Consider the following 20,562-nt stretch of genomic DNA (forward strand, 5'->3'; position numbering starts at 1 on the left):
TGGCCTTAGCTCTATGGAACAACATTTTCTCCCGCTTTGGTATTTCATGGGTCATGCCTAGGAGTGTGCTTGACTTAGTTGCTTGTTGGTGGAAGTCTGGGAGATCTGGGAGCGCTACTTCTTGGAAGATGGTGCCTATTTGCCTTTTTTGGTGTATTTGGAGAGAAAGAAACCTTAGGTGTTTTGAGAATCTATAGAGCTCCCTAGAGGAGGTGCTAGAGTTGTTTCTCCATACCTTGTATGTCTGGTCGATGGCTTATTTGTACCCTTTATCTATCAGCTTTGCTGAATTTCTTGCTTCTTTTTCGCTTTCTAGTTAGGTGTTTCCTGTTGTATACTTCTAGTGTACGTAGGGGCGCCTTACGCTTTCAATAAAACTATCATTACTTATCAAAAAAAAAAAAAAGTTTGAAATCATTTAAAATTCCATCTTTAACTTATCAAAAAAAAAAAAAAATTCTATCTTTAATAATAAATCCCAAGTCCTCTTCTCTTTTCATTGCATCTCTTACTTCGTTAACATGGATCATAATTGCATGTGAATAACTAATCCCTTTCCATGCTCATGTTTATGTGGAGGCAGGTGGGAGAAGGATGTTGTGGGCATGGTTGAGCAAAGGGAAAGGAAGAACAAGATTTTTGTTTCTTTTGTGTGTGAGACACTGAAAGCTGAGAAAGCAGCAGAAGATCATATCAGGCAGTTTATGCCTAAATTAGCTGGACTAAACGCTATTGGTATGTGATGCAGTCTTTTTTTCCTCTCTCTCTCTCTCTCTCTCTCTCTCTGAATCTCTGTTTTATAACTTGTATGGAAAAGATTCTGTTATCTAGGCAATGGTCTAGGCTCTCCTACCTGCTTGGTTTCTTGACACACAGCTGTTTAAATATTGTTATCAACTCGTAGTGTGTTGGTTTTTATTGTCCACTCTAACTTCAGTCATTTGTGCAGTGCACGACTAGCATGTGTGAGACTCCTAAGTAATGTGAACTTCTAGGCTTCTAGCCACTATGCTTTTGACCATTTTGGAACAGAAAGATAGATTAGGTAAATATAATTGCATAAGGGATGTTTAGAAGAGAATATAGGGAAAAATTAACTTCTTATAGCTACTAGGACGGTTTTGGCTTGCCTATATATATCAATGCTTGCCAGATTTCAACTTCATCCTTTAAAATGACATCTGAATTGTTTCTCAGACTAAAATGAATTTCTCCCTTGTGTTTTCTTTTATCTTATTTTTCATGTTAGCAAAAAGACAATAGCCTTTGTAAGAGTGGCTATGCTAAAAATGCAACTCAGTTGAAATTCTTAAAATCAACTCATTTTGACTTTTCCGAAGGAAGCAGACATCATATGTTGATTACTATGACAATTAAATTCCCTGAAGCTAGACATGAAACTTGATTTAGGATATTGTTTGGGTGCAACCTATAGGATTCTACTATGCAGGTTTGGGTTGGTTCCTGTTGGGGTGTTTGGGTTTCCTCATGTTTTTGGGGTTTGCGGGTTTTTTCCTTTTTCTTCCTCTTTCCTGTTTTGGTGTTCTTTTGTATACCTCCTATATGCTTAGGGGCACCTTTACGCTTTTTATATAATTTCTCTGATTACCTATTAAAAAAAAAAAAAAGGATTTTACTATGCAGGTCACTGCAATGATTTTTAAGTCATATTTGGAGCGCATTATTTTTCTAGGATCAGAATTGCAAGAATAATTGCAGTAGTAGCATGTCCCCATAGTTTCAGAATTAGAACAAATTTTACTGCGCATCCTTTATCCTATACTCAGCGGGTCAGCAACAACACCATATCGCCAGCTTGAGCTTGAGCTTTTCCTTCAGTTGCCTTTCCTTTGGTTTCACAGGGCCACAACAGTATACTTCTAATAGCAGTAGACTAAAGCTTCTGTTCATTATGTACAGCTCTTTTATACTGTGATTTAATGTCAAAATTTTATATCTTGAAAATTAAAATGCCTGTCGTCCCTTATTTGAGAACTAAATTATGCAGTTAACATCGGCCGGATGAGCATTGCAGGTATGGACTTTGAAGCAGAAGAAACAGAGCTTTTGCAGGATGTATGATCCTATGAATATACTTTTTATCCTTGTTTATACTTAATTGGATCGCAGTATCATGCATGCAGTTCATTGTGATCTTTGTTCGTATTTCTTGTTTTTCAGTTTTGGTCAATTTTGATGCTTTTGAGTTTCCCTAATACCAACTTATCTTTTGGGTCGGAAATATAAACCTTCTTAAGTCAAAAGGCAAAGGTGAAGCCATGCTCCACTTATGAATCCTCTCTGCATACTGGTTATATTCAAACATGGTCTATATGGTTTTCATTATTATTAAAACACTCTTCGGGGTTTTAGAAAATGATAAGGTTGGCTCTTTGGGCTTTTTGGAGTTTATAAGATTAGTTCTTTCGTTCACCTGCCACTAGGCCTGTTTTTCACTTGTACAAAAAAACCAAAGATTATAAAACGTTGTTACGTGTGCGTCTTTTCCATATCAACATATTTCCTAAAACAAGAAAGGAGGGTGGGGTGACGGTGGGAAAAATCCCCTCTGTAGGTGGTGGTTGGGTTCTAAGGTGATCCACGCTCAACCCCGCGGAAGCGGCTTGCAGGGAACCCCCATCTTAAGGAGGTGGTCGGTATCCCGCGACCCACCTCCCATGCTTTCAAGAAAAAAAGAAGATTATATTCTAATTATTATCTTCTCCCGTTGAAAATGCACAAATTTTTAGAAAAATCAGTAGCATATAAATTCTCGTTTATATATTTCAACTTTACAATGTTACCTTTTATTTTCATATTGAAAAGTGGAAAAAATATATATATATATATATATATATATATATATATATATATATATATAATGAATATGACTGGTGAGTAGCGTCACTACAAAAAACCCTACAATTGGACGTGTGTCTATAGTACCGGTTACTGTAGACATGCGTCCAATTAGTCACGTATCTTTTTGACAGCGTGGCTAGTTGTATAAACACCCCAATTGGACACATATATAAAATACACGCGTCTACCTACACGTGGCCAACTGTTATTTTTTTTCCAAATATATATTAAAAAAAATAAAATTAGTTTTGTGTTCATTTAAAAAAAAAAAAAAAAAAAAAAAAAAAAAAAAAAAACTCATCTTATTAACTATATAAATTTGTGAAATTATGGTGTACATAGCATATACACATAAGATACACGGGTCTTATGAGTATGCTACTGATCTAATTTACTAATATTTCTAAATTATGTGTGTGATATGTCATTATTCAGTATATGAGTATTTCATGTTGACGACGTACAGGAGAGGATGATGCAGAGTTTATCCAGTGATCCAGCCGCCACGCAGAGCGTCTCAGCAGACACGGTGCGTTGGGCACCTAACGACGCGTACAAACAGGCGGTTGGGAGGCCTGAGTACGCGGGGAGGGTTCGGCAGGTTGGGCCGAACGTTACACCTGTTCGGGGGACATATTTCTCATACAGGCCTCGCTCACAGGGGAGACCATCTGAGGGCACGTCTCGGGATTGGGCCGAACATGCCCGGAAGATGAAAAAAATTCAAGCGGAGCTACGGGCTGTACGAGAGAGGAATGACACGTTGGAGCAGCGCATGCAACAATTCGACGCCATGGAGCAACGCATGCAACAATTCGACGCCATGGAGCAACGCATGCAACAGTTCGATGTCTTCATGTCCTCAATGGGAATATCACAACCATGTCTTGGTGCTCAGTCTTCACCTGCAAACGTAGGTAGTACGTCGTCAGTTAGTAGTGCATCTGCAGGTATGATTTATATTGTGTATAGGACAAAATTAATTTCAATTTGTTTTCATTACCCCTTTAATTTTGCAAGTAATATTATATACTTTAATTGTCTATATTATTTGCAGGTAATGCGATAATGGTTGGTACGTTGTCGCCTATTGGACGACGGCTAAGCCAGCACTCCCCTGTCGCTACACCTTCGCCCGCTATACCATCCCTTGTGCAGCAATCGCCGGTTGGCGAGAACACGTCTGGGACGGTACCTCGTGCTTCGCAGGGACGCCCTTCGGATTTGTAGATATTTTGTGTAATTATTTTTTGTTTGTAAAGATTTGCATAGTTAACAAATACGTTATTAATTATTGGTTTATGTAATTTGATTTTGTGATATTTTTGGGTAAAATAAATATTGCGTTATTTGTGGTCGGAAATAAGTATATTTTTTTTTAAAAAAAATTAATTAACCCAAACAAATTTAAAAAGACAATAACAAAACTAAATTGAAAAAAAATTTCAAATTGTATTTTTTATTTTATTTAATTAAATAAAAAATATAATTTGGAATTTTTTTTTAAAAAAAAAACACAAAATACACACGTGTATTGAAATACACGTGTCTGACAGTTGGACACGTGTATTGTAATACACGTGTATTACAATACATGTGTCTAATCTGACACGTGTATTAAGATACACGTGTCAAAATGTGCAGTTAGTGACTTCCAGGTCTGACACGAGTCGCACGCGTGGCGATTTACATGTGGCAACCTGATCAACACGTGTACAGTGTCCGTACACGTGCCGAAATGCATGTGGCAAATGTCAGCAATTTTTGGAGTGTGTGTAACAAATGTTTTTGCCTTTTCTTATAATCAACTATTGTTTTAAGGACACAAATTTCTTGCAAACCAACCATTAAAAGTGACATGTCCCTTAGCATGTGAGAATTATATGTTTTTCTTAATAGCATGTGTTTTTCTCGTGCTTTTTTAATAGCTTAAAGAATGCATGTCGCTTTTAAATACTGGTTTGTAGGAGTTTCTTACAAATTAATTTGTAGGAAATTTGTCCTTCTAAGAAAGTCAACAAAAAAAAAAAAAAAATCAAAATATTATTTAAGATATGAAAGAATTATCATTGTCTGCCTTCCAAATCACATAATAAAAAAGGAAATATTGCTTACTTAGTATTTGAAGTTTGTAGTTAATATTTTTGAATAAGCAGCCTACTTATTAGAGATCTTTAAGATAAATTTGGATAGCTTTTTCTTTTTTTTTTTTTCTAGCAAATACAAGGAAAAGGGAAAAGGGATTTTAGTACATGAAAGAAAAGCAAAAAAGATGAGTAGGGCAACCCAAAAAAATTCCAATACATTGCAATAAAATCTTAAGATCTACTACTAATAGGCCAAATATAAGGCTTAACCTATTGGATTCTTGTCACTAGCCAAGAAAAAGGCCGCCAAAATCTGTGGTTTGAAAGGGTAGTCTCAAGATAGCTCTGCCTAAAGCAACACCTACTGCAACAACAAAAAATACTTGAGAATCACAACAGGGAGAGGTGACTAGACGTACAAAAAGAGAGATATTCGACGACGATTGAGATCTTTATTACTGATTTTGCCTTTAAAAAAAAAAAAAATCCAATTTAAGGTGGAATTGTCGGATTTGGATTTCCTACAATTCCTTGCTCAATGAGGAAGGTATGAAAAATTGTAGAGTAGTGAAAGAGAAGCCCCAGCCCGAGCAGAAGTTCTCCTTCCTACTTGAGCAACTTGCTCAGGCTGGGGAGCTGGGCGCCCTGCCCAATAACAAGGAGCAAGGGTAATTAAAAAAAAAATTAAAAAAATTAAAAAATAAAAGAATAGATATCCAGGCAGGAGGTGGTAATCACTGATCAAAACGCTCTCAGAAGTAAATAAAAATAGGAAAATTCACGCTAATTGTTGTTCGTGTTTCCTTTACCGACTTCGTTTTCCTTTCCTCCCAAGGAATTGTAAAGAAAAAAAAATTCCAAGTTTTACCGTAGAGTTTTCCTTATCCCTTTAGGAAAAGGTAAAAGCGTCCGAAAAATCACCTGTATATAAATACCTCACATCAGATGCCAAATTAATTTACTGCACGCTCTTGTTCTTGCTCTTTCTTGCTCTTCTTCTTCTTCTTTCTGTTTCTTTGCGTCTTTGTTTAGAATCCGATCACCATGAAAACTGACCCAGAGGAGTCCATGAGTTCTCGCAAAAGGAAAAGAGACGAGAAAACTTGCGCCGCCATGTTCAAGCCCAAGAAAACTCCGAACAGGCTGGCCGTGGACGACATGCAGGACGGCGACAACTCGGTCGTCGCACTCCACCCAGAAACCTTGGAAAGCCTCAACGTCTTCAACGGCGATATGGTCTTGATCAGGGGCAAACTTCGGAGGGACACCGTCTGCGTTGTCGTTGCGGACTCGGCATGCGACAAGTCGAGGGTCCGCATGAACAAGGTCATCAGGTCCAACCTCAGAGTCAGGATCGCCGACATGGTCTCCGTCCACGAATGCCCGAACGTTTACGACGGCAAGAAAGTGCACGTTCTTCCCCTCGACGACTCCGTCGAAGGGCTCACCGGGAACCTCTTCGACGCCTATTTAAGGCCTTACTTTGAAGGCTCGTTTCGGCCGCTGAGGAAAGGCGATTTGTTTGTTGTGAGAGGCGGAATGAGGAGCTCGGAGTTCAAGGTCATGGAGACGGACCCTGGACCATGCTGCTTGGTTGCGCCTGACACGGAAATCTACTGTCAAGGAGAGCCTGTGAAGAGAGAGGACGAGGAGAGAATCTTATACGAGGTTGGATATGAAGATGTTGGCGGCGTTAGGAAACAACTAGCGCAAATAAGAGAGCTGGTCGAGTTGCCTCTCAGGCATCCCCAGATTTTCAAGACTATTGGTGTGAAGCCCCCCAAAGGAATTCTGCTTTACGGGCCTCCCGGCACCGGGAAGACCCTGATTGCAAGGGCTATTGCTAATGAAACCGGTGCTTTCTTTCTCTGTATCAATGGGCCGGAGATCATGTCGAAGATGGCTGGAGAGAGCGAAAGCAATCTGCGGAAAGCGTTTGCGGAGGCGGAGAAGAATGCTCCTTCCATTGTGTTTATAGACGAGATTGACTCCATTGCTCCCAAGCGTGATAAGACTAACGGGGAGGTGGAGAGGAGGATTGTTTCCCAGCTGCTGACACTCATGGATGGGCTCAACTCTCGCGCACATGTCATTGTTATTGGCGCTACGAATCGACCAAACAGCATTGACCCGGCGCTGAGAAGGTTCGGGAGGTTTGATAGAGAGATTGACATTGGTGTTCCGGATGAGGTCGGTCGTCTTGAGATTCTTCGGGTGCGTACCAGGAACATGAAGCTTTCGGAAGATGTGGAGCTGGAGAAAGTAGCAAAGGAGACTCATGGGCACGTTGGTGCTGATCTTGCAGCTCTTTGCACCGAGGCTGCGCTGCAATGTATTAGAGAGAAGATGGACTTGATTGATATGGATCAGGATGAAACGATTGATGCCGAGGTTCTCAACTCCATGGCTATCACAAACGAGCACTTCAAAGTGGCTCTTGGAAACAGCGTTGCTTCTGCTTTGCGCGAAACAGTTGTGGAAGTGCCCCATGTGAGCTGGGAAGACGTTGGTGGCCTTGAGAGCGTCAAGAGGGAGCTCCAAGAGACGGTTCAATACCCGGTGGAGCATCCGGAAAAGTTTGAAAAGTTTGGCATGTCTCCTTCCAGAGGAGTTCTCTTCTACGGCCCTCCTGGTTGTGGAAAAACTCTGCTGGCCAAAGCTATTGCGAACGAGTGCCAAGCCAATTTCATTAGTATTAAGGGTCCTGAGCTACTTACCATGTGGTTTGGAGAGAGTGAGGCCAACGTTAGGGATGTTTTTGACAAGGCCCGCCAGTCAGCACCATGTGTCCTGTTCTTTGATGAACTCGACTCCATTGCCATTCAGAGAGGGAGCGGTGTGGGAGATGCTGGCGGTGCTGCTGATAGGGTTCTGAACCAAATATTGACTGAGATGGATGGGTTATCATCCAAGAAAACTATCTTTGTTATTGGGGCTACAAACAGGCCTGATATAATTGACCCGGCACTTCTCCGGCCAGGGCGTCTTGATCAGTTGATTTACATCCCACTGCCGGATGAGAGTTCGCGGCGTCAGATTTTTAAAGCCTGTCTGAGAAAATCACCCATATCCAAAGAAGTTGACCTTGCAGCTCTTGCCAAGTTTACACAAGGCTTCAGTGGGGCTGACATCACGGAAATATGCCAGAGGGCTTGCAAGTATGCTATAAGAGAGGACATAGAGAAGGATTTGGAGAGAAGAAGAAGAAACCCTGAAGCTATGGAAGAGGAGGTTGCTGATAATGGAGTGTCGGAGATCAAGGCAGCTCACTTTGAGGAGTCGCTCAAGTACGCCAGGAGGAGTGTTAGTGAGGCGGACATCCGCAAGTACCAAGCCTTTGCAAGAACCTTGCATCATTCCAGCCCCAGGGGCTTAGGGTCTGATTTTAAGTTTTCTCTAATAGAACCATGTAATGGGCTAGTCAAGCCAGTTGTTTCTGATATTATTTTGAACGAATATAATAAGTAGAGCCTCGGGCTTTTCAAGATTTGTTGAGTTTTGCTGATTTTTCCCCATTTTTGCCTGAGAACATTCCAATTCCATTATGTGTATTCGGCATCCTTTCAAAAAAATAAAAAGTGTATTCGGCATAATAGATTGTCTAGTGTTGAGTTATGAGTTCCAAGGTTTATACGATCATTAATTTTAATGATTCTACAAACCATGAAATGACTCCTATTCTTTTAAGGCAGGGTGTAGAGAAAATCAAGAAAGCAATTAAAGCAACTAGTTTATCATAAACCAGTGTGTATAGATTATTGCGCACAAACCAATCTGCCCTGCAAATACATATACGGATCGAACATAAATGTACAGTACACGGGTATTACATGGTTTCCACATTAACATTTTATGTAATGGACGATTTAAAAGGTTAGCAGCTGTTTTTGGCCTTTCGATGGGAAAAATTTGGCAAGGCCAGGCCAGACTGAAGCAGCAGACTCGAAAGTCCATATGATATTGCGATGTTCTGGTTCCAACTTCCACCAAATAAGTTGAACAAAAGGCTCATCACATGTTTTACCTTCCCAACTTTATGCTCAATGATTAGAAATCTGTCCAAGGAAAGGATATGTCTTGTTAGAATATTAACCAATAACCCTTTCACAGATATGATAGAAAGCACAAAAACTACCTAATATCACATATATGATAGAAACAGCAGCAGCAAAGGAGTATAGAAGTCTAGTACTCAACTCTGCTGTCTTAATCCAAACTAATTGGGGTTGGCTACATGATTCCTTTCAAGTAAAACTGACTAAGTAAATTAAAAAAAAAAAAAAAAAAAAAAAAAAAAAAGAACGAAAAGAAAATAAAAGAAGAAGAAAAGAAAGAAAAGAAAAAATCTTCTGGATAAACTTTGACATGTTTTAGACATAAATTTTGCTTCCAATAAGAGGTTAGCATAATTGCAATACTCAAAATTGACAACAGAGGAAGGGTAAGACAAACATACATAAGCATAAGCTATGATTAACTTTAAATCAAGGCAGTATTTGTCATCGAAGGTGCTGTGTCTTAAACTAATAGAGTAGCTATTCAGAGACTAAGTGATGCGTAAAAATATCATTATTGGAATTCAACATACTTGATGCCCAAAACCAAAATTTCAAGTCAATACGGTCTGAGCTGTTGTTCCTGATCTCACAACTACCTAGTTATACAGTTAGTATACACACATAAAGCTTACTTAAGCACATAAAAACCCATGCAACTTGCCTAGCCTCCATGAAGAACACACACGCCTACGTGAAAGTTGGCCAAGCAGGGTTGGGAAAGTCTGGTATAATTCTATAGATGACTAAAAATGTGCTCAGAATGGTTAAATATTGATATTGCTGCAAAGTGCAAAGTAAGCTTATTGATGTGGATGTGCTGCTAAAAAAATCACTTCCATGATCTTCCCAAAGTTCTAACAGAACATGGAAATACTTGGTGCAAGAGGATACCTGAGTTTCATTCCAACTATCACTCCAACTCAGATGCCTCTTCTGAATCAGACAAAGGTAAGAGGGTGCAGATCCCAAGCATATGTCCATTGAGACACACATAATACTCAATGCAATCCTCATAAGCACCCAACCTGCAGCTGGCACTTTGTGGTATCATCTGAGCCTGCAGCATGTTCCACAACTTTGCCTTACAATAAGGGCACACCTCTGTTGGATGAAGCTGGGCCCCCCTTTTGATTAGCATCTTCCGCACCTTTGACATTGAGAACGACTTGAAAACTCCACGGAAGAATCCCACATCCCCCTCTTCCCCTTGATCAAGATGTTCACAAGGGTCAGACACATATAAAACATCTGTTCTGCATTGTGGCAAAAGAAAACTCTTCCCTGAGGTCCTAGAGAACCGGGTCCTATAAACAAAATGGCCTGGGATTTGAATGCTATTGAACAGGCCACCTTTCTTACATCCTGAACAGTAAATAAGTAGTTTCCCCAGTGCTCTCCAGTTCCCATCAACATTGTGACTCCCACTAGATTGCAGATCAAGCATCATCTTTGGTGCTCTTGTTCGGCAAAACTCCTTCCATAGTACTCTCTTTGCAAGATCATCAAACCACTTGCATACACAGGACAGAGTAGCAATTAGCTTAGGGTTCCAGTTCAAATGTTGAAATACTAGGAATATCACATCTTCGCTTAGATGGCCTTTTGTGCATCGACAGCTTGCTGAGTGTATGCATCGATACTGCTTTGTTAGAATCATTGTCAGCCACCTATTAACAAATATCATAAATCCTTGTCAAACATACCAAGAAAAAAAATTCTCTTAGTTAAAGTTCAAACTGATGACATTTGGTGGCTAAGTTTTCATCCAGGCACTACAGACAAGAAGCAAAATCAAAAATCATGATCTTGATGGAGGAATTCCAGTAGAATAACAAAATTTCTAACACTAGAGTTAAAAGGCAAGAGCATAGTTCCAGCAGTCACATCTCAACCACAGAAAACGTAATTAGATCAAGAGGCCATTCTTAGTATGCTGAAATGCAAGTAAAACGTGCTATTCAAGAAAGCTGATTCAAAAGCTTCAAAGTCGATACATACACAAATGCAATTTCCTCATCCCCTTGTCAAGTGCACAAAAACAAAAGAAATGGAAAATATTGCCTGTATCTACAAAAGTAGTGTACATTTCCCTGGTACACTATTGGTGTCACTTTTTCCATATGGCTATTATTCCACTACCTTAGAAACTTCTCCAATATACACGAAAAAAAATCACCTCAATATCCATGTCGACATAAATTGCAGTCCATAAACACTTCAATTTGTACAATGAAGTATTCCCAACTAAGCAATAAAATTTAGATCTAAAACAGAAAGTCCATCAAAGTCCGATTACTATGGCATATGAGAGCTTAAAAGGGTTTTTAAGCAATATAGTGCAATGACATTCACTTAACTCGCACATATATTACTTCTTCTACTTGCGTAAGCAATGATTCAGTAAGTAAAATGTAACAATTCAACATCTTAGTAGAATTAGGACCCACCTGAAAATTCTTCAAATTCCACAAAGCCCACCAATTACGTTATTTTCAAGAGCCCAAACGTGGGTTATCAAAAGAAGAAAGGCTGAACTAGTATAATGATATGGGTAGCTATACATTTCGAATAGAATTCGGTTGCAACTCGTTAAACAAAATCCAAACAATTTAAAGCAAAAGGCATATGTTAATTGCCAATAATCAAATCACTTTCAGTCACGTGAAAATTAACTAAATTTCACTGACTTTTCTCAAAGCATGCCAGTCAATTCTAAAATTCCAGATCTGCATGCACTCCACATCAAACTTACACAACTTGTTTCACAAAATCAACTAAAAATTTAAGCAGCAAATCAGTTTCAACGAAAACCCACAATAGTTCTCGACTCCATTCTACAAAAGAAGAACGAAAATCAAGACCTTTACAAAACCAAAACAAAACCTATGCAATGAATCCGAGAGTGGACCAGATCGTAACTAAAACGAAATCGAAGACCCAAATTCTCACCTGAGCTTACGAATCCCCCATTCCGCGCAGTCCCAAAACCCTAGAAAACCCCCAACTCTGCGCAGACGAAATTCAACAGAGACTTAGGGTCAGCAAACCACAGAAAAAAGCAAAGGAAAACCCAGAAAAGAGAAACGAAGCGAAAAAAAAAAAAAAAACAATTACACGCAAGGAAGCATCGGGAAATTTGCTTTATGGGTAGGGGCAGTTTCGTAAACTAAAAAACACAGTTACAGAGAGGCATTGCAAGCGAAACGCAGGGCTGGGAGCGTCTGAGGAGAGGAATGGCATGCCCTCCACATCGAAGAAGAAATGTAATATATTGCTAAGGAAAGTATGAGTGACAAAGTAGTCGGGATTTTAGAGGAAAGACGAATGGCAGTGCGCCACGATTGGAAGTTTGGGATGACTGGCTAGGTGGCGGATATTTAGAGTCTGACCTGGCATTCGTGTAGTGGGGGGTCATTTTCGGAGAAGATGACCAGTGTTTTTACTGTTGAAGTTTAAATTGTTTTGTCGGGACCTGAGAGATACATTTTCAGAAGTCAATTCTGTGCAGAAGATTCTTTGCGTGTAAGTGGCATATGTTGATTGGCTACCCTGTCCACAGATTTTATTTTCTTTTCTTTTTTCTATTATCCGCTCTGTTGTTTTTTTTTAAGACAAAGCGTACCTTATAAGATTGATTAGATTTGTTTTTTTATTTTTAATTGCTTTTTTGTATTTTTTAAGATTAGATGGTGGAATAGGATCCTCACCAATTTCAACTTCAAAATATATAAGAAACAATTTTATGGTTTAAAACATATTTTATTGTATTTAATTATGTATATGATATTGCGTTATTTAAAATTTTAATAGACGTGGCAACGTATTTACCTTCTCTAAAATTTAATTTTGACTATAAAATAATTTATCTCTCTTTCACTTCAAATAGAGAGGATTCTGATTCAAAATTTTAATTATTATTTTTAAATTGAGTAATGCTATGGGTGATCTTTTTATCTTTTTAAATTAATGTGATTATTAAAATTGTCAATTTGAGAGTCACATTAATTTGGGAAGATAAAAAGGTAATTTCTTATGAGTAATGCTCAAGGGAGAACCAAAACTTTGAGTGAGGGGACGAAACTGAAAAAAAAAAAAAAAAAAAAAAAAAAAAAATGTGTAATAAAATAATTTTTGAGTCTATTTCATAAAATAATAATAATAATAATTTTTTTTTTTTAAAAAAAAACAACTGTTTTTTAATAAATGTTTTTTTGGGGGACTCAAGAGTCAAGCCTCCAAGCTTTGTACAAGGTGGTCCATCTTTGAAAGAAAATTGTTTCATACACACAGAGAGAGGGGGTAAATATATATATATATTACAATAAAACCTGTTGCAATGCGAAAGATAATTGTTTATCTCTTAATTAGCTATTTTATATTCTTAAGCCATTTTACTACTACGGTTAAAAAAGAAAAAAAAAAAAAAAAAAAAAAAAAAAGGCCTTGCTACTATATTTCTTTCACACTCCACAAGATGTGCGAAAAACTGCACATCTTGATCCTGTGCAATGTGAAAAGAAATATAATTTTATTGTTATATATTTGACTTCTCACTCTTTTTACTTCTTTTTTTTTTTTATTCTTTTTTATTGGTTACAGTAAATTATGATCTTTTCAAATTATTTGTTTAAATTTGAGAGAATTTGACCTAGTGATTATGAGAGACCACTTATGAGACCCACTTGACCGGATAGTAGTTGGGTAGCCCAATTTTTAGTTGGTTAGGTGAATTCTACAAGTGGTATTTTACAATCACATGTCCAAATTCTCTCAAATTCAGATAGATAATTTGGAAGTATTCTAATCGGTAAAAAGCTACGTTTTGTGTTTTTTTTGTTAAATTTTTAAATAAGTTTATTTATTTTTTTTTAAATAAATTTATATTTTTTATTCAAATGGACACGTGTCGTCATTTTATTGGTTTAATGTAGCACTGACATGGCATTTAACATAATCTATCAATTTTTGTAATAGAATTTAACTTCAGGATCGATTTGTAATTACAGTTTACCACAAGGACTATCTATAAATTTTTTAAATCATAGGGAGTGATTTGTAATTATGACATATTACATGGACTAATGATGCAATTAAAAAAAAAAAAGAAAAAAAAAAAGAGAAAAGAATCAACCTTTTTTATTCCAGGTAAAGAGAGAACCAGAAAAGACGAAATTTGTAAAGGATGCTGTACATCTTGAGTCCTTGGCTTATAGTTATAGCTGTTATTTTACAGCTACGAAACAAATTAAAAAATAAATCATCTCAAAAAAATCAAACTTATGAAATAGTTTTTCTCTATATTCGATGGGAGAAAAATCTTCTAAATCAGTCTATTAAATTGAAATTTATCCTTAAAAGCATGTGATTTTTGCATACTCTAAGCACATTTTCAATTTAACGGCCTAAATTTAAAAATTCTGGAGAAAAACTGTATCATCGTACTTGTGAGAGTTTAAAATTTTCCAAGAACAAAAGAATGCTATCAAACTTAGAGTCCAACCGTCCACCCACCCCGACACCCTGGAGAAGATCCCCTGGAGGGGGACGGCAGGGATGATCTCCCCCTGCCATTGTCTTTGTTTTTTTTCTTTTTTCTTTTTTTTTTTTTAAAAAAAAAATGAAAATGAAAAAAGAAAAATACTTCTTTTTAATTTAATTTAATTTTTTTCAAGTAATATTGGCATGACATTGGAGGCACGTCGCGGACACCGAATGACTTTGACGTGGCAGGTCATTAAATTTTTGGACAGAATATAGATGAAAGGACTAAAACAGAAAACAGGAAAGTACAAGATATGGACCAAAAATATATTTAAGCTTTTTCTTTATTTATTTTTTTAGTGCAGTGTTTTTTTTTTTTTTGGGAGGGGGGTGGGGGGAATGACGAGCTTTGTCTTTACTTCAATAGCATGTTTCCTCCCTTGTTTAAGAATTATCAATTTAGACTAGAAGAATATTTAAGATGAGGAATGAAAATTGCCATCAGGACTAGGGCTTTGATAAGAAGATCATTATTCATTAACATATACAAAGGAGAGAAAAGCTTAGAAGGATGTACCAGTATCCAGTAAGTACTTGGAAAGTGATACATCAACAACAGAAACAGAATAAAACTCAGAACTGGTAACATGTTACTGTCAAGCAAAGAGTGGTTTGAACTAACAAATGCTTAAAAAAATTTCAAGTTCATAGTAGACAAAACTACAACATTCCAAGGATACAGGAAAGTTGATAGATTTATCATGCAATGGATCTGCATAAGCTCACTCCCATTTGTTCATCCACCAACACAGTTTTCAAAATATAACATTTTCTTTTTCTTATACTCTTGTTTTCTATTGGATATTCAGGAAATGAAAGAAAAAAGAAAAGGAAGAAAAGCACACAGCATATGCTAAAGGAAAAAACAAGAATTGTAAATATCCTGCCATTTTAAGCTGTGTCATAAGAGACCCTCTCACCTAAAATAAATCAACAAACTCTGTTTCCATCCTCACAGCATATCTCAAAAGTCATGCATAAAGGAGTGAAAGAAACAACTCATTCAAACAAATTGAAGCCACTGATCAGAAAGTATACCCAGATATGTCCCGAGTCTCACGGAGGCAACCCGTGCCTTTTATTCAGAAAAAGAAAAAGGAATTGTGACTATGAATTATGGCACTTGAAACTTACTTCAGGGAACTCAAAATCTGAGATTACGCAAACAGCATTGAAAATTGTCTTACTCATGCAAATGGCACTGCAAGAGAGGATATTGTTGCATTTCTACTCATGAAACCCTAACTAGGACATAAGCATCGCGATGCTGTAAACCCACTTGAGAGAGAGAGAGAGAGAGAGAGAGAGAGAGATTGGTGCAAATAAAGTGAGCTAGATGCTTGGGCACGAGAAGTTCAAATCCTCTAACGATGGTCTATAGAGAGTAAAACTTCCCAGCTGGTGCATCCTGGACAGGGGATGATGCCACACATGTAAATTAGGAATCTCAACAGCATGCACAATACATGCTGCCCGAACAAATTTGGACCAATGCTGAACAAATGGAAATGACCACCAAAAGAAGCAATCTTGAAAAAATTAAGTAACCTTAAAAGACTAGATTAGTCATAGTATTGGAAGGAGGAAAAGCAACACCTAACAAACTACAAATAGACTCAATTCTTAGTAAAAAGGGAAGAAGATAAAACTAAATGACTCATAGTTGTATAGATTTTTATTTTCCCACTCAAACTACATAACGTCGAGATTATACAGATTTTATTCACAACGCACAAATCGATCACATTAGGTATGAAATTCAAAAAGAAAGCAAGCAGCAGCATACCCTTCAGAAATGTATATGAAGCATGTCAGTACACCACAAGACTCTCCACATTAACTCTACACCCAGACCCTCTAATGTTAACTGTAGCAATCTTCTATGAACTGCTGCAGCTCCATAAGCTTGTTACTCACTTCTCCATTACAAGCTCTAGATTTATTTTCCTCTCACTCTTTTATGAAACCAATGGATTGTCAATGAATAAAAGGTTCCTTTTTAACTCAAGTTACAGTGTTTGCAGAAGGTTTTTTGTCTTGGAGGGAGATCACAGTTTCAAAAGCACCGACCAAGGCCTTAACCTTGCTCTTCCGGGTTTCAACGAGTTTACTTGCCGTTTCTTCAATCACATTATTAAACAAACCCTGAGCATTCTTCCCCTGCACATCTTGATGTCTCAAAACAACTTTTTGTGAACCAGGTTCGGAACCGTTCGTGTCACCATCAACTCCTTCTGTCCTCTTAAAGCTTCTCCTTCGGGTATCAGCCTTGACATTTTGGTCCTCGCCTAAACTTGAGCCTCCTTGGACTGTTATTTACAGAATGAACATCAACCACCTTCCCCCTCCTGAACTTTAACTTCGACGGTTGGCAATTTTTATCTTCAGAACAAACCATCCCAGCCTTTGTGGGCCTCCCTTTGTATCCCTCTTCCGAGGAGTCTGCTTCTTCTATGTTTTCCACATTGTTTTCTGATAGTGAGTCATATTCTGCTTCACTCATCATACATTCAGACTCCTCTTGAGATTCTTCTTCATAGGATGAAGAAGAAGGAGCATTTGGGAGGGATGAAGACTTCGGAGATGAGGGTAAAGCAGGTGACAATTCAATTGCAAAACCTTCATTTTGATCACATTCCAAAGTTTTGTTCTCAGTTTCCATCTTGATGACATACAAGGTTTTCTCCACAACCTCATCATTGTTGAGTTGCTTAGGTTCAGCTTCTCAGATCTTGTTCTTATTCATAAGAGGGGACACAGCTTTCAAATCCCTGTGCTTTCTTTCATTTAATCCTGCAACACGATTGACAGAAGACTCCAAAGAAAATGAGGCTGTTGGGGAAGGCAGGGCCTTCTTTACAGCTACTTTGGATGTCCCAGTCGTCTTGCCAATTTGGACATCACTTTTTCTCAGGCTACTTATACCTCCTGAAAATTTAGGAGAAGATATTGGCTTCACTGTCAAAGATTCTGGCTTCAAAGAAGTAGCATGCTTCATAGACAAGTTTAAATTTTTAGCTTTTGATAAAACTTTTTTCGAATAAACTTCCACTTTTTCAGAAGATGATGACACTTCCCGCTTCCCAATTTTGACATCACCTTTTCTTAGGCTACTTACACCTCCTGAAAATTTAGGAGAAGATATTGGCTTCACTGTCAAAGATTCCGGCTTCATAGACAAGTTCAAGTTTTTAGCTTTTGATGAACCTTTTTTCGAAGAAACTTCCACTTTTTCAGAAGATGATGACACTTCCCGCTTCATGGTTTTCGGGGGATCATATGTGCGGGTTTTCGCATGTGGGGAAGATTTAAACTTGACCCCTGATGTCTTTCTCCTCTCCGCCAGAACTTTACTTTCTGTCGGATTTTTGCTGACAGGTAATTGTGTTGGCACTTCCTGCTTAATGGTCTGAGGGATATCAGACTCATGGGATTTGGAGTCAGATGACGGTTTGAGCTTGACCACTGGCGTCTTCTTCCTCCCTGGCAGATCTACACTGACTAGTAGATATTCTGTGTCAGGGGTTTTTTTTACAACTCTCTTCAGTATGTGGCTTCTTGCCTTTGCTTCTAATGCATGTTTCCTCCCATATTTACAAAAATCATGACAGGAACCAGTAGAAGCCCTGAGGTAATGAGGAAGAACAGTTTCTCCACCTCTCTAAGGGAGGGAGAGTGACCCTTATCAAGAGTACGCTCTCTAACTTACCTACGTACTACATGTCTCTGTTCCCTATACCGGTGAGTGTTGCTTCTCGCATTGAGAAGTTGCAACGCGATTTTCTTTGGGGTGGAATGGGTGAAGATTTTAAATACCATTTGGTGAGTTGGGAGAAGGTTTGTACTCCAATTTCGAATGGGGGGCTTGGCTTTAGGAAGTTGGTTCAGTTCAATCGCGCATTGCTAGGTAAATGGTTATGGCGATTTGGCATGGATAGAGATGCTTGGTGAAGAGTCGCGGTGGACTCCAAGTATGGAAGTTTGTGGGGTGGGTGGTGCTCCCGAGAGGTTGCTGGGGCGTTTGGAGTAGGGTTGTGGAAGTTTATAAGGAAAGGTTGGGAGAATTCTCCAAATTCCTTAGATTGGAGGTGGGGGATGGGAGCAGGATTAGATTTTGGCATGACTTGTGGTGTGGAGATTCGATTCTGAAAGAAGTGTTTCCTGATCTCTTTGGCATTGCTCGGGTGAAGGATGCGTCAGTGGCTGATAATTTGGAGAGTTTGGGCGGGTCCATTCAATAGAACGTGAGCTTTATTAGAGAGGCTCATGATTGGGAAGTGTTAAAGACATATCTACCCCTCAGCTAGATATGTCTTCTCGAGATAAAGTTCCTAATTCTATGCGCGCTCAAGATGAAGATAAAGATAAAACCTAGATTATAGGAACTAGTGATAAGATAATATTTTGAATTCAAATACTCAGATTAGATTGTAGTGTTTCATTCCTATCAGAATTGTAGTCTCCTAAACTCATGTAACTATGTTCTAGTTTCTCTATATATACAAACAGCCTCTACCAACATTCGGTAAGGCAGCACAAACACAAATCCTTATATTTTATATGGTATCAGAGCCACAACAGTGACTCACGTCCTCTCTCTCCTTTTTTTTTTTTTTTTCTCTTCCCAAGTTACGGTCATGTCTGCCTCTAGCCCACCTCCACAACCACCTTCGTTGGTGACCTTCACCAATTTTAATCCTATCAAACTCACCAATGATAACTATCCGGTCTGGCTGCCTCAGATCGTTCCACACCTCAAAGGCGGCAACATATTTGGTTATGTTGATGGTTCCACACCCTGCCCTCCTCCCACTGTGACATCCACCAAAGATGGTGTCTCCACCACTTCTCCCAATCCGGCCTTCCTCCATTGGAGCATGCAAGATCAACTGCTGCTCGGAGCTATTAACTCAGCTCTTTCGGAAAAAATGCTGACCCATGTTACTCGCTGTGCCACCTCCCGCGACGCATGGACGACCTTGGAGACCCTCTTTACGTCTCAGACAAAGGCACGCACCATGCAGGTGCATTATCAATTGGCGACTCTTAAGAAAGGATCTTCCTCCATCGCTGATTACTTCCACACATTTCAGACGTTGTGTGATGCTCTTGCTGTCGTAGGTCAACCTCTCAATGACTTTGAGAAGGTGTCCTTTCTTCTAGCTGGACTCGGCTCTGACTTTGATCCGTTTGTAACCTCTGTTACAACCAGAGCCGAACCACTCTCTGTGGATGAAATCTACGGCCATCTCCTCTCTCATGAGATGCGCTTAGAGAAGCATCAAGCCTCTATTGATCTCTCTGTTGCTGGTGCAAACTTTGCCTCCCGGGGCAACTCTTCTCCACACTCAAACCGTGGCATGCGTGGTTCCCGCGGTAATCATTCTTCTGGCCGTGGCTTCTCTGGCACTTCCAGGCCATTTCGTGGCAGAGGCCGAGGACCCTCATCTGGCCGTGGATCCTCCTCCAACCGACCCTTATGTCAGGTATGCAACCGCTATGGTCACATTGCCTTGGATTGTTACAATAGATTCAATGAGGCATACACTCGAGAACAGCCTTCTCAGGCTCAGGCCTATCTTTCTGCCCCATCCAGCAGCACTGATCAGAACTGGTACCCAGATTCTGGCGCTACACACCATCTGACATCTGATCTCGCCAATTTGAATATCAAGGCTGAAGACTACTTGGGCTCCGATCAAATCCGTATTGGCAATGGTAAGGGGCTCCCAATCAAACACATTGGTACAACTCGACTCTCTACTCCTAGTTCTCATTTTGATCTCCTTGATATTCTGCATGTTCCTCAAATTTCCAAGAACCTCATCTCTGTTCAGAAATTCACCAAAGATACTAATACATTCTTTGAATTCCATCCTTCCCATTTTTTCTTAAAGGACCGTCGCACGGGGAAACTCCTCCTCCACGGGCCGAATAAACATGGACTCTATCAATTTTTTCCCACAAATAAACATCCCCGTCATGCCATGGTGGGTGAACGTGTTTCTGCTTTT

At 38.9% G+C, this 20,562-nt stretch overlaps 4 protein-coding genes across 4 annotated transcripts; 2 read left to right on the forward strand and 2 right to left on the reverse strand.

Annotated features, from left to right (window-relative positions):
* The first annotated feature begins 588 nt into the window (after window positions 1-588).
* On the forward strand, window positions 589-4,182 carry LOC133861626 (uncharacterized). Its single transcript, XM_062297419.1, has 4 exons — window positions 589-735; window positions 2,009-2,076; window positions 3,329-3,812; window positions 3,920-4,182. Exons 1-4 carry the CDS (start codon window positions 606-608, stop codon window positions 4,090-4,092), a joined length of 855 nt encoding a protein of 284 aa, XP_062153403.1. The 5' UTR covers window positions 589-605; the 3' UTR covers window positions 4,093-4,182.
* Window positions 4,183-5,993: 1,811 nt separating this feature from the next.
* On the forward strand, window positions 5,994-8,417 carry LOC133860545 (cell division cycle protein 48 homolog). Its single transcript, XM_062296130.1, has one exon. It carries the CDS (start codon window positions 5,994-5,996, stop codon window positions 8,415-8,417), a length of 2,424 nt encoding a protein of 807 aa, XP_062152114.1.
* A 249-nt stretch (window positions 8,418-8,666) lies between these two features.
* On the reverse strand, window positions 8,667-12,280 carry LOC133859640 (EID1-like F-box protein 2). The gene is made up of 4 exons (XM_062295119.1): window positions 12,122-12,280; window positions 11,957-12,013; window positions 9,899-10,674; window positions 8,667-9,004 (listed from the first exon to the last, which is right to left on the reverse strand). The coding sequence occupies exons 1-3, from the start codon at window positions 12,133-12,135 to the stop codon at window positions 9,918-9,920; spliced, it is 828 nt and encodes a 275-aa protein (XP_062151103.1). The 5' UTR covers window positions 12,136-12,280; the 3' UTR covers window positions 8,667-9,004; window positions 9,899-9,917.
* A 4,993-nt stretch (window positions 12,281-17,273) lies between these two features.
* On the reverse strand, window positions 17,274-19,187 carry LOC133860546 (uncharacterized). The gene is made up of 2 exons (XM_062296131.1): window positions 19,182-19,187; window positions 17,274-18,209 (listed from the first exon to the last, which is right to left on the reverse strand). The coding sequence occupies exons 1-2, from the start codon at window positions 19,185-19,187 to the stop codon at window positions 17,274-17,276; spliced, it is 942 nt and encodes a 313-aa protein (XP_062152115.1).
* Between the last annotated feature and the right edge of the window lie 1,375 nt (window positions 19,188-20,562).

Source organism: Alnus glutinosa, chromosome 2 (genome assembly GCF_958979055.1).
Source record: "Alnus glutinosa chromosome 2, dhAlnGlut1.1, whole genome shotgun sequence".
Lineage (NCBI taxonomy): Eukaryota > Viridiplantae > Streptophyta > Magnoliopsida > Fagales > Betulaceae > Alnus > Alnus glutinosa.